The sequence below is a fragment of the Artemia sp. Qi Xiang Cuo genome, chromosome 13, assembly GCF_049724085.1.
Source record: "Artemia sp. Qi Xiang Cuo chromosome 13, ASM4972408v1, whole genome shotgun sequence".
Classification (NCBI taxonomy): Eukaryota; Metazoa; Arthropoda; class Branchiopoda; order Anostraca; family Artemiidae; genus Artemia; species Artemia sp. Qi Xiang Cuo.
Window position 1 is genome coordinate 52,923,071 of NC_142806.1, and position 13,175 is coordinate 52,936,245.

Genomic DNA, 13,175 nt, shown 5'->3' on the forward strand with positions numbered 1-13,175 from the left:
AGGGCGGGGGGACTAGCGGGCCGCCCCAAACTATAGACTATTAAAAATGGAAATATCCCATGAATTTACAATCGAATGAGACTGTTTTGAAATTTCTACGACAACGCCTTGTATAAAAACCCTAAATGCACCCAGGGCATAACTTAAGACCTTTGCCCTGAGGGCTGTGGGGGAGTGTCCTCCTCAAAAATATATTTTCAATCTGGAAATCAACTACGCTGAACAAAAATGGCTATCTAAAAATTTTGATTGGATGTGTTTAGGGGAATGATGGGCGTAGGGAGGGGGGGCTAGTTGCCCTCCAATCACTGTTGACTATTAAAAAGGGCACTATCCCTTTGAATTTCCAATCGAATGAACCTTTTTGAAGTTTCTACGACAACGCCTTCTATAAAACCTTATATGCCCCCAGGGCATATCTTAAACCCCTTGCCCTGAAGGTTCTGGAGGAGTTTCCTCCTCAAAAAAATATTTTCTATCTGAAAATCAACTACGTTGAAGAAAATGGCTATCTCAGAATTTTGATTGGATGAAATTGGGGAAATGATGGACGTGGGGGGGGCTAGTGTCCGTAAACTAACTTTCTAAATTAAAAATGAGCACAAGCCCTTTAATATCCATTCAAATTAGACTGTTTTTACTATTATACGACTGCGCCTTCTATAAAAAAACTTATATGCCCCAGGGTATAACTTAAAACCCTTGCCCTGTGGGTTGTGGGGGAGTTTCCTCCTCAAAAATATATTTTCTATCTGGAAATCAACTACGCTGAACAAAATGGCTAACAGAAAATTTTGATTGGATGTGTTTGGGAAACTCATGGGCGTGGGGGGAAGGGGATGCTAGTTATACTCCAATTACTTTCAACAGTTAAAAAGGGCACTAGCCTTTTAATTTCCAGTCGAATGAGCATGTTTTGAAGTTTCTACGACAACGCCTTCTATAAAAGCCTCATATGTCCCCAGGGCATAACTTACAACCCTTGCCCTGGGGGCTGTGGGGGATTATACTCCTCAAAAACATAGTTTTTATCTGGGAATCAACTACGCTTAAAAAAATAGCTATCTCCAAAGTTTGACGGGATGCGGCTGGGGAACTGGTGGACATGGGGGGGGGACTAGTTGCCCTCCAATCATTTTGGACAATTGAAAAGGCCAATAGCCCTTTAATTTCCAATCGAATGAGCCTGTTTTGAAGTTTCTACGAGAATGCCTTCTATAAAACCTTATATGCCCCCAGGGCATAACTTCAAACTTAGAACATTTAAGCCTCGATAGAGTGATTCATGTTTTTTTCCTTATATTTAGGGAAAACTGAAATCAGTGACTCAGCAAGCTTCAAATGAGGCGGAGAAAGAGCAAGAATTATTGAGAAAAGCCTTAAGCAAGATATACGAAATCAGACAAATTAGAAATGAAAAAAGGATCCAGGTACATGTTTTTTATATAATATAATTTTATAAATATAATAGATTTTATTTAATGTACAATATATTTATCTGTAATATATTATGTATATTGTAAAATGTATATCATCATATAATACATGATTATATCATGGGGGGGGGGGCTAGTTGCCCTTCAATCTTTTTCGACTATTAAAAAGGGCACTATCCCTTTGAATTTCCAATCGAATAAGCCTCTTTTGAAGTTTCTACGACAACGCCTTCTATAAAAACCTTATATGCGCCCAGGGCATAACTTAAAACTCTTGCCCCGAGAGTTGTGGGGAGTGTCCTCCACAAAAAGATATTTTCTATCTGGAACTCAACTACGCTGAACAAAATGGCTATCTCACACTTTGGATTGGATGTATTTGGGGGAATGCTGGGCGTGGGGTGGTTAGTTGCCCTCCAATCACTTTCGACTATTAAAAAGGGCACTAGCCCTTTAATTTCCAATCGAATGAGCCTTTTTTGAAGTTTCTACAACAACGCTTTCTATAAAAAACCTTATATGCCCTCAGGGCATAACTTAAAACCCTTGCCCCGTGGGATGTGGGGGAGTGTCCTCCTCAAAAAGATATTTTCTACATGGAAGTCAACTACGCTGAACAAAATGGCTATCTCAAAATTTTGATTAGATGTGTTTGGGGGAATGAGGGCGTGGGGGGGGGGGTTAGTTGCCCTCCAATCACTTTCGACTATTAAAAAGGGCACTAGAAACTTCAATTTCAAATTGAATGAGCCCTTTTCGAAGTTTCTACGACAACTCCTTCGATACAAAGTGCCCAGGTATGGATAAAAAAAAACACATTGTGCCCACATCGTTCTTTACTTAGGCAGCGGTGGCGCGCTGCCTATGATATTATGATTTATTGTGAGTTTAATTTCAATTGATTCCCAAACCAAGGTATTTAGGGGAATATTCATTAAATTCCTTTGTACACAAATTAACTTAAAAATCAAATAATAACATATTTTATTTAACCAATAGAAAATAATAGTGAACCTGTTACAAAAAAGTTTTTAAGACTTGCTGCCAAAAAAGCAAGATAAGCTTTGAAAGCTTGTGTTTAATTTTTTTATTTTGTTTGAATGAATTTTAACATCTGGCGTCACTTTATTTAGTCAGTCCTGGTTGAACTTCGTTGAAATAATGATGCTAGGGCTGTTTTAAAAGCTTTTAAAAATATTTTTAGTTTGAACATTCGCATTTTAATGTAAGTTTTATATATATATATATTTTTTTGGTGTTGTGCTGAGGACGGCCCTTGGACATACGGCCGAAATATTCGCTGAATTGAATTCCACTGTCTTGAGAAATTTTTCCCTATTGTTTTTTGTTTATTTGAATTATCCTAACTCTATGCCTATCTAGCTTAGTTCTGCCCTAGGATGGATCATAGACTGCCTATCAACAAGTGAATTGAATCATTTTTATCAATTCTGAAAAAGTTATGCCAGCTTTGCCTCTCACAGTGCCCATCTTACTTGGCTTTACTCTATTTAGCCATGTCTCTAAAGTTCTTATTCACTTCCATCAAGTTGATTTTAATTCACTTTGATTTAAATTTAAATAGCGAATATATGAGTGAGGTTGCCGCTGACTTAGGTCAAAGAAGGGGAAGAATTTATTCTTCATAAGAATAATCTATAAGAATTTTTTCTTTATAGTAAAGGCTTTTTCTGAAGAGAAGCTTTGGTGGCATTAATTTTAATATCAGTTAAGCTGAGGTTGAGTTAACTAAAAAAAAAAAGTTAAACGTTCAGCTCAACCTTGTTGGAGTTTAACTCTACAGAACGGAAACGCACAACGTTTTATTTTTCTCATATGTAATTTTGGAGTTTTTGCATTGCGGGGCAATATAGTTTCTTCTGGATAAGTTTATTCTGGAGCAGAATTTAATGTGAGCTGAGTTTTTCTTCGTTGACTTTTACGCTGTTTATAGAAGCAAATCCCAGATATTTTACACATTTATATTACATCAACATTTATCTTTATTTTAGATGTAAAAAATTTTTTCTGTATTTTTCGTAATCCTAGGCAACAAAACAATGAACGGACAGCAAATTTGGCAGAGTTTTGTTCGATTTAAATTTTTATTTAACTCGATTGAATTATCTATAAGGGCCTGTCAATCATTCTTGGCTGAAAAAAGAAAAAGAAAATAAGAATTATTTCATTGAGTCTACCCCCCCCCCCCCGCACTAAAGAAAAATCACCAGAGTCTTACCGTTTTTCTCACAATTTATTATTATATATCTTTTATCCTCATTTGAAAGTGTATTTGTTAATTTTAATCCAACTGTTGCAGGCAAGACAACAAGGCAATAAAGAAACAATGCGAAGGATTACATTGATGAAAATGCTCCATCAGTCTGCGCAGACACTTCCATTGTGGCTAGGAAAAGAAGTAGAGACTCCTCCCCCTCTTTGTGGCTCAGTTCCAGCGGATTCAAACTATATTGCCAAGGTGATTTTTGCGTTGTTAGCTAATAAAGTATTGCAATATGAGCTTTGTGTTGCCGGTTCTACTGGCATTGGATGGATTGGTGCGGTGATGAGAAGAAGTAGAAGTAGTAGAAGTAATATTGTAGTATGGATTCCCCCAATCCCCTCCATGGAATTGGTCAATTCCCATAATAAATACTGATTTCTCAAAGTGGAATAAAGATTTAACCCCCATTGCTTTTGTCCAGAAAAAAAAATTGCTGAACTTAATACAATTACTTATAAAAACCACTTCCAAATATTTGTTGATAGGTCAAAAATGAATGAGAAAGTAGCAAGTGGTGCTTTCCTTCCTCACCTGAAAATTGCAATGGGCGAGAGATTATATAATAATGTATCTATAATGTCTGCTGAGTTAAATGCCATAATCATGGCATCAGAACACCTTATAGGAAAACCAACGTTTGATTGCAAATTCAAATAGTATTATAGTATATTCCGACTCTTTATCAAGCCTTGAGTTGCTGGCCTCAGCTCCTCAGTATAAGTTGGACATTGACACTTATCATTGTCTCAGTATTATAGATAAACTTGCTTCAAGTGGCATAAGAACTTATTTTCAGTATATTCCTAGCCACTCTGGTATAAGTGGTAATCATCAGGTTGATGAAATAGCAAAAAATGCTATGACTATTGACCAGCAAAGTGGGAAACCAATCTCCATCAGAGGTATTTGCCAATGGAGGCTATCAGATGTTACGTTTAGTAAGAATATTCCCAATCTTTCCCACTTTCCCAATAATTATTTTTCTAAAATTTACCATAGAATTCGTTCTGGAACAAATGGACTAAATTTTCTTGCATTCTCGTATAAGTTTCCTAATTCAAGTGGTTCATTTCCCCTGTCCCCTTTTTGTAGGCATTGTAATATGAATAATGAAACAATTGACCATTGCCTATTTGAATGTAATATGCTGACGTCTGCACAACATACCTTGCTTTGTAAACTGCTAAAATGCTTCAAACACCACAAAATCTCACTATCAGCCAAGAGTCTAGCCTGCACACAGAGCATAGAAATCGACATCTACCATCTCATAATTGAACTCTTAGAGTCGAACGATTTACTGAAAGATATCTGAAAATATCTAATAAATATGAGGCAATCAAGCCAATACCTATTTAGCCCGCAGAGTGAAGCAAAAGGAAAAGGGCTAAATATAATTACTGAAAAGCCCGCCTGCTGTTAAATAGAAGAAAAAGAAGAATAGATAATTTCAATCAATTACACCGCTTCTGTCATAATTTTCAGTAGCAAACCTACCCCTATCCGAGTGGTGGAATAATAGCTCTTCTAAGCAAGTGCTGCTTGAAAATTTTGCTGAAATGGAGGGGTATAGCACTGCCAGGAGCTACCAGGATTTTAAGCATGTTTTTAATTTTGCTCTGTTGGCACGTTTTTTAAATGTCCTTTTCTTCAAAAACGAAGGGGGATTTGGCCCCTTGCCCACCTCTGGATACGCCCATGCTCCTAAGAACTTTTTTGTTCGAAAAACCACGTATTTCAACGAGGGCGATGCCTTCCTTTGTGTTTGAAGGTTTACAGAACAAAACCCGTGCCAACCAAAAATGTAATAATCTATTGCGTCTCTTTTAGAATAATAATAGTACTGGGGTATTTGGTTTGATCTATTGAAAGATGTATTTGATAATACTTAATAGTTAAAATCCAAACGCCGAGAAAGGGTTTTTTCTTTAATATATGATATTTAAAACAAAGCTGAAGACTTATTTGCACGGAAATTTTACCTCACTGCTTCACCATGAGTACATTGAAAGTTGAGATCCGAAAGAAAAATACTAAAGAAAAACCTCACCATGAATAGATTCAAAGTTGAGCTCTGTAAGAAAAATACTAAAGAAAAAGTAATATGAAAAAAAAAGTTTTAAGGCAGTTATGGTCTCAGAAAATATTTAGATTCAAAGTTCCACTGGGACTAATAGTGCCAAAACATTTTGGCGGATGGGAAGCACAGATTTATTGGCCTTCTCATCCTATCGCTCTGAATACAGAGTGTGAAGTGCCCTCCCCCCCCCCATTGTATCGATAAGTTTCTGCTCGATCAACGCAAATCATTCTCGAAATGCTGTAGCTATACCCCTTAGATCACCTGTGTGCATAGCTTCTTTCGATTTACTCCTACCTCTGTCCCTGCCCCCTGTCAAAATTTGATGTCTATTTGGTCCCCAACAACTTCCGAAAATTTCAAATTGTTCTTCCAACTTGCCCCATTGATAATGTAGATGCTTTACTCTGATAACCTGGGCTCATCTAGTGTTTTCCAGTCTACATAGTTACGTCACCAGGGATAGATTCCTAGTGCCACGGGGGCTAATTGTGACACACATTTAAAATAGATTGAATACCCAAATTTGTAGACCCTACCCCTCTGCTTCTACCCCAAAACAAAATTCAAGGGTCACTTGTCACCCCCCCCCCCCCCAATGTACTCTCTGAAACTTTTAAATTAATCCCTAAAGCCATTCCCTGGATATCACAAATACGCTGTTTTGATCACTTGACAGCATATGTTGTCTGTTGATTTAGCTTGTTACGGCTCCATTTCTCCATTTCAGGCTCCATTTCTGGCTCCATTTCTAGACAAATCTGTATTTTGTTGCGTTTTTTCATTGTTATTAAAATCTCTTTGACCCAGAAACAGGTCATGTTATTGGGGAAGTCAACATTTTATTAATTTTGTCCTTCCGTATTGGGGTCCCCCGATCCTAGGGGCTTAATGATATAATTTTCAAGGCAATGGAGAAAAAAAGATTGTTACCATTTTTGGGTCCTATTTTTGGGTTTCTGTGCCTCCAAACAATTTTTATGTACATTAAGCTCCCCTTGGCCCAAAGACTTTGAGGCTGTAAGTTTCAAACTCTTCCGAGATAAAAGTTTTGGTCCATTTTCTGGGTCCCCTCACAACCACCATCCTTTTCTTTTGTATGTTCTTTTGTATGTTCTTTTCCTTTATGTTATAAAGGAAATTATCCTTTTGTATGTTCTTTTGTATGTTCTTTTCCTTTATGTTATAAAGGAAATTATCCTTTTGTATGTTCTTTTTGCTCCTTTATGTTATAAGCCAAGCAGAAATCCAAGACCTGGCAAATCCCCCCTTTTCCACTAGAAAAGTTAGTTTGTGAACAATCGGTAGTTTGTCTAATTTACGGCCCTTGGCCTAGTGGCTGTGGGGTCATGGTATCCTTAAAGGCATATCTTGAACACAATGCCTAGCTCAAAATTTTGAGTCAATATCGGGGGCTAATGGGGTGTCAGGTAGTGAAGTTGAGCACGGTACGGAGACTAGCTGCAATTCAATCAGTTTCAACTCTTAAAATGGGACTAGAACTTTCAATTTGCATTCGAATGAGGTTTTTTCAAGTTTCTATAACCACACTTTCCATGTATGACCCATTTTTTTTTTTTTTTTTTTTTTTTTTTTTTTATCTCAATAGGAAATTAGTAACAAATTTGAAAATCTTTGAAAAGTGATCCTAAATGCTTCGATATTAAATTGGGAAGGTCAATGCTATTGTAGACTGTCTAGAGCAGAGCCGTATCCACTTTGAAGGGGGCGGGGGCGGGGGTACCAAAAGACTGAAGTAGAAGGGTTCTACCTTCCATGGACTTTGTCTAACAGTCTGAAACAGTTTTTTTTGGCCGCATCTATTAGACCACTTTTACGAAACGAAGAAATATTCTTCAATTTTTAGGAGAAATTATTTTTTACCTGTAGTTTTGTGACCAGTTTACGAGTCCGAGAAGTATTTTGAAGGCGGTGAATTCAAACCCGCAATGCCCCCTGGATACGGCGTGGTCCAGTGAAATATTTTTTGAGACACAGGCTTTTATAAAATTGATTCCAAAATTTATGTTAGTTTTGTGAGACACTTTTAAAATCGATAGTTTTACTTTTTGGTAAGAGCTAGAATATTTTTAGTTAATAGTTTAGTAATAATTAATTAATGAACTAATAATTAAAGATGACATTGCTGACTAATTTATTAATAATTTATGTTCCGGTCTGAAAATTTCTGAATTTGAGCTATGGTGGGGTATCGGTGCTTTGAAAATGTAAAAGATGGACTCAATTCACCTTTGCTATGAGGGATTTGTTTCTGTTGTTATACATTCATTTAATTGTTACTTTTTGTTTTTTAGATAGCATTAATGAGGAAGTAATCTTACGTTCATATATAGTGTTATATATGCAGCACCTTAATTACTTGAAAACAAGATAAAATACATTTTAAGATAATTGTAAAGCAGAAAAGAACTTGTCATCCTTTACAGGCCATGGAGTCTTTATTGGGATCAGTGTTATATATTTGATGTACTTTGTTGTTTTTTTGTTTTTTTTGTTGGAATATACCTTATTAATTGTTTAAAATATAATCCTATCAATCCTATCCTGATGATAGGAAGAGGGACAAGTCTTATGCTTTTTCACCACATATTGCTAAAATACTCATCACGGTACTTTTAGCCTGCTTTTTAGAAGCCAAGGGAGAGAAGGTGGTCCTCTCCTCTTTCAAATTTCTCATTAAGCCGGTTCAGTTCTGAGGCTTATTAGCCTGTTTAATAAATGCACCTCGTTATTTTTTATTTCTTTGGTTGTTAAGTGTCCCAGGGCATAAAATTTTTTGCAGCTAAATTTGCTTGATATTTATGTCAGTTATTTGAGGAAATAATGGTGGCCTTGGTAACGCTTTCTGGTAATAATTTTTCAATCGTGATTTCGCCTTATAAGATGAAGAACAAGCTTTCACCTTATAATTATTGTACTACTGCCTAAGTAAAGAGCGAAGTGGGTCTATGTATTTTTTTTTTTTTTCACCTGACCACTTCTTATTGAAGGAGTTTTCGTAGAAACTTCGAGGGGGCTCAACGATTGGAAGTTCAAAATCCAGTCCGCTTTTTAAGAGTCAAAAGTAATTGGAGGGCAACCAGCCTCTCTAGCCCTTTTTTAGATGCCCCCCCATAGTGATGAGGATTTTGAGGTAGCCATTTTGTTCAAAATTCTGGAAAGATCCAAGAACTATGCCTCCAGGGATAACATGACCCTTCAAGAGCCCCGGAGGCAAGGGCTATAAATTATGTAATTTGCCTGTTGTTTACATTTAGGATTTATCACTGCGAAAGGTGGAATATTTGATCCTGGGTGTGTCCGAAATGGCTAAGGGTATTAAGGTAAAGATTAGGGTAATGTTGAAGGGATTTTGAGCTAGATCAAAAGATGCTATGTGCATCCAGGCTTTCAAAAGGGTAGATCTGTAGTATCTTAGGCTACGGATATTAAGTTGAAACTTTCAGGATTACTACTACCACTAATACCACTACTATTACTTCTACTACTACTACTACTGCGACTGTGACTGTGACTGCAACTATTTTTGACTGCGACTACTTGTGACTGCGATTGTGATTACTTGCTGCTGCAACTACTTGCGACTTACTGTTACAACTACTATCATAATTGAACTAAACAAAAGGAGTCAAAGTGCATCCAGGTTATCAGAATGGCAACGATACAATGATTCATGAACAGAATAGGGTATTAAGTTGAAACTTTCAGGGGAAGTTGAGAGGGATAAAAACTACATCAAATGACGCCGCATGCATCCAGATTGTCAAAGAGTGTCTGTGTAATATCCTAGGAACAGCTAAAGCTATAACGTTGTAACTTCCAGTGCATGTTTTTGTGGATTTTGAGCTAAAGCACAAGACGCTATATGGATCCAAGGTTGTCAAAAGGGTTTATCTGTGATATCTCAGGAACGGCTTTGGGTATTAAGCTGAAACTTTCAATTTTAACCTAATAGGGGAATAGCTTTAGCCGTGTAGATGCCAAAAGACTCCGCAGATTTTCAATTCATTTACTTGAATAACATTCCCTGTACCAAACCATCCAAAGCTTTATAGTAAAACTATTATTAAAACTTGTTGCAAAATTTTATTCCAAATATAAATAGCAAGCTAAAATCTTGATTCTTAAGGGGAAAAGCCAAAAAAACTGTACAGGTATTCCTTTTACTAACCAATTAAAGAATTATGTCAATTAAAAACAAACATAAGTTTATTAAAAAAAAACAAACAACTCTTCCTGTACGAATTTTCTTAAAGAAAAGTAAAGAGCCACGTTAAACCAATGACAATCAGAAATGACGATCAGGAATAAAGTCAAATAATAATTCAAGCGTAAAACGAGCATAAATCGCTATCAATAAATAGATTAGACCAAAAACGAACAGAATTTACAGTAAATAATGAAGTCAAACTTAAAACGGACAGAAATTACAAAACAGGAGTAGGGCTTACGTCCCCTATGCCTTCTAAAGACAACACCGTTATTTGCGCTTTACTGAGAACAAATACGTTTAAACATTTTCTCTTTTATATGTTAATAAATCCAAAGTTGCTGATACTGTCAGGAATAACTGTTAGTATTTATTAAATTGTCAATCTACATTCATTAGTTTTTTTTAGTCATCTTGGCTATTATAGTATTTTCTTTCTTGGTTTATTGATGTTATGACAAATAAAACCTTGCTTGAAATAAACATTGTTTTCAGTAAAGGGCAAATGACGTTCTGGTCTTTAAAGAGCATAAGGGGCACTAACTCTACTGCTGTTTTTGATAATTTCTGTTCGTTTGGGCTGCATTTGTCGATTGATAGTGATTTACGTTCGTTTCGGGCTTGAATTATTATTTGAATTTACTTGTAATCGTCTTTGGTTTAATATAGCTCTTTACTTTTCTTTGAAAAATATCTTCTGTAGAAACAATTTTTTTTTTAATTAATCCTCATTACAAGCAGTGGCATTTCTCCAGAGAGTTTCCGCTACTTCTGGCTCGTTGACCACTTTTACTCAAACTTAAACCGTCAACTTAAACCGGTTTGAGTTTTAAGTCAAACTTAAAATGAACACAAGTTACTAAACACGAGTAGGGCTAACGCTCTTTACTTTTCTTTGAAAAATATCTTCTGTAGAAACAGTTTTTTTTTTTTTTTTTTTAATTAAACCTCATTACAAGCAGTGGCATTTCTCCAGAGAGTTTCCGCCACTTCTGGCTCGATGACCACTTTTACTCAAACTTAAACCGGTTTGAGTTTTAAGTCAAGCTTAAAACGAACACAAATTACAAAACTAACGTAAGTAGTAACGTAACGTAAGTAAGAGTAGGGCTAACGCCCCCTATGCCTTCTAACGACAATAACATCATTTGCGCTTCATTGAACGCTAAACACGTTTTAAACGTTTTCTCTTTTATATGTTAATAAATCCAAAGTTGTTGAGACTTTAATAGATGATTATCAATACATATTAAACTGTCAATCTACATTCATTAGCTCTTTTCAGTCATCTTGGCTATTATTGTATTCTCGTTCTTTGTTTATTGATGTTTTCACAAATAAAATACAGCTCAGGTCTGTCATTCTGTTCTTTAAAGGGCATAGGGGGCGTTGGCTCTTCTGGTGTTTTTGGTAATTTCTATTCGTTTTATTAAGTTTGATTTGAATATTTATTGTAATTTCTCTTCGTTTTGGGTTGCATTTATTTATTGACAGTTATTTACGTTCGTTTGATGTTTGAATTTTTATCTGACTTTATTTGTAATCTTCTTTGGTTTAATATAGCTCTTTATTTTTCTTTGAAAAATATCTTCTGTAGAAACAGTTTTTTTTTTAATTAATCCTCATTACAAGCAGCGACATTTCTCCAGAGAGTTTCCGCCACTTCTGGCTCGATAACCACTTTTACTCTGACAAAATATGTTTCTCTGTCTTTATTTTCTTGGGGTTATTTTTTTCTAGTACAAATTATATTCTAGTTTATAGTTCATATTATATCTGTAAATAGATTTTTATGTTTGATATGTTGTTGTTTTTTTCACACTATTTTTGCATTTTCTTTTCTATTTAAATATTTTTTAGACATGTGAAGGATGTTTTTCCATAAACATGCATCAGTAATTAAAATTGTAGAACTTAATTTGTAAAACTGCATAGTTCATATATTTACAGGCTGGCGACATGGTTGCCGCGTTAGTAAAAGGTCCAGAAGGCGATGAAAACTGGATACTTGCTGAAGTAGTAAGTTTCTCCCAGTCTCAAGGAAGGTATGAAGTGTTTGATATAGATGAGGAGCAAAAAGAGAAGCACACTCTCAGCAAAAGGAGAATTGTTGTCTTGCCTTTGATGAGAGCAAGCCCAGAAATAAATCCTGAAGCTCTATTCCCGAAAGGTACCTCAGGTATGTATATTTTACAAGTGTGTGTTTTCAGCAAATAAATCCGAAATCTCTATCTCCAAAAGGTACCTCAGATTTGTATTTACTGGGATGTTTTTGGGAAATAAATCTAATAGCTCTATTTGCGAATGGTGCCTCAGATTTGTATTTTTTCAATACAGATGTGTATTTACACATACAATGTGGTACAATTCGAATTACTGATGCATTTTTATGGAAAAACATCCTTCACAGGTCAAAAAAAATATTTAAATAGAAAAGAAAAATGCAAAAATAGTGTCAAAAAACAACAATAGATCAAGCAGTCAACTGAGAAACGGCTAGAAGAACAGTCGATTTCAAATCGAATAAAGGCCTTTACATTCCCCTAAGACATACCCAAAAACTTTACTGATAAAGACGAAATTTGTATTGTACCTGAGAAAATGGTATAAAAGTTCTGTTTCATTTTGAAAAAGAATTAATGATGGCCTTTAAAATTGGCTGCTTAAAAATGAGGTCAATTTCATTTGAATAATTTGTTAAAATTGAAGTCACTAATTTATATAATTTTGATGGCCATCATTTGCCTTCAATTTAAAAATGGCTTGCTTCCGTTGTACCTCTGTTCTTCTGCTAAGCAATAAAAAAAAAAAAAAAAAAAAAAAAAAAAAAAAAAAAAAAAAAAAGTTATGCATGGAAAGTGTGGTCGTAGAAATTTGAGAGAGATTGATATTTATAATAGAGTAATTATTCTGGTAAGCCATCTGCGATAATTGAAAAGAGGCTATGGAAGGGGGACCAAAAATGGGCTTTGAGTCTTTCGACAGCTACCAAGAATTAATGGTCTGCATAAAGATACTTTCTAAGACCTCTGTGACAGAGCAAGAGCAATTAGAAAAGCATCCGGCCTCCAAGATACCTCTGTTCTTCTGGATGTTTTGTGTTACTTTTCTCCACGATAATTGAAAAAGAGGCTAAGGAAGGGA

At 35.5% G+C, this 13,175-nt stretch overlaps 1 protein-coding gene across 1 annotated transcript in view; it reads left to right on the forward strand.

The window, feature by feature from the left end:
• Nucleotides 1-13,175, forward strand: part of Sgf29 (SAGA-associated factor 29) — a 93,040-nt gene that overhangs the window by 77,362 nt on the left and 2,503 nt on the right. The window contains exons 4-6 of the mRNA XM_089099110.1: nt 1,308-1,430; nt 3,757-3,915; nt 11,982-12,210. Coding sequence (XP_088955236.1) covers nt 1,308-1,430; nt 3,757-3,915; nt 11,982-12,210 — 511 coding nt within the window. The remainder of the gene's footprint in view (nt 1-1,307; nt 1,431-3,756; nt 3,916-11,981; nt 12,211-13,175) is intronic.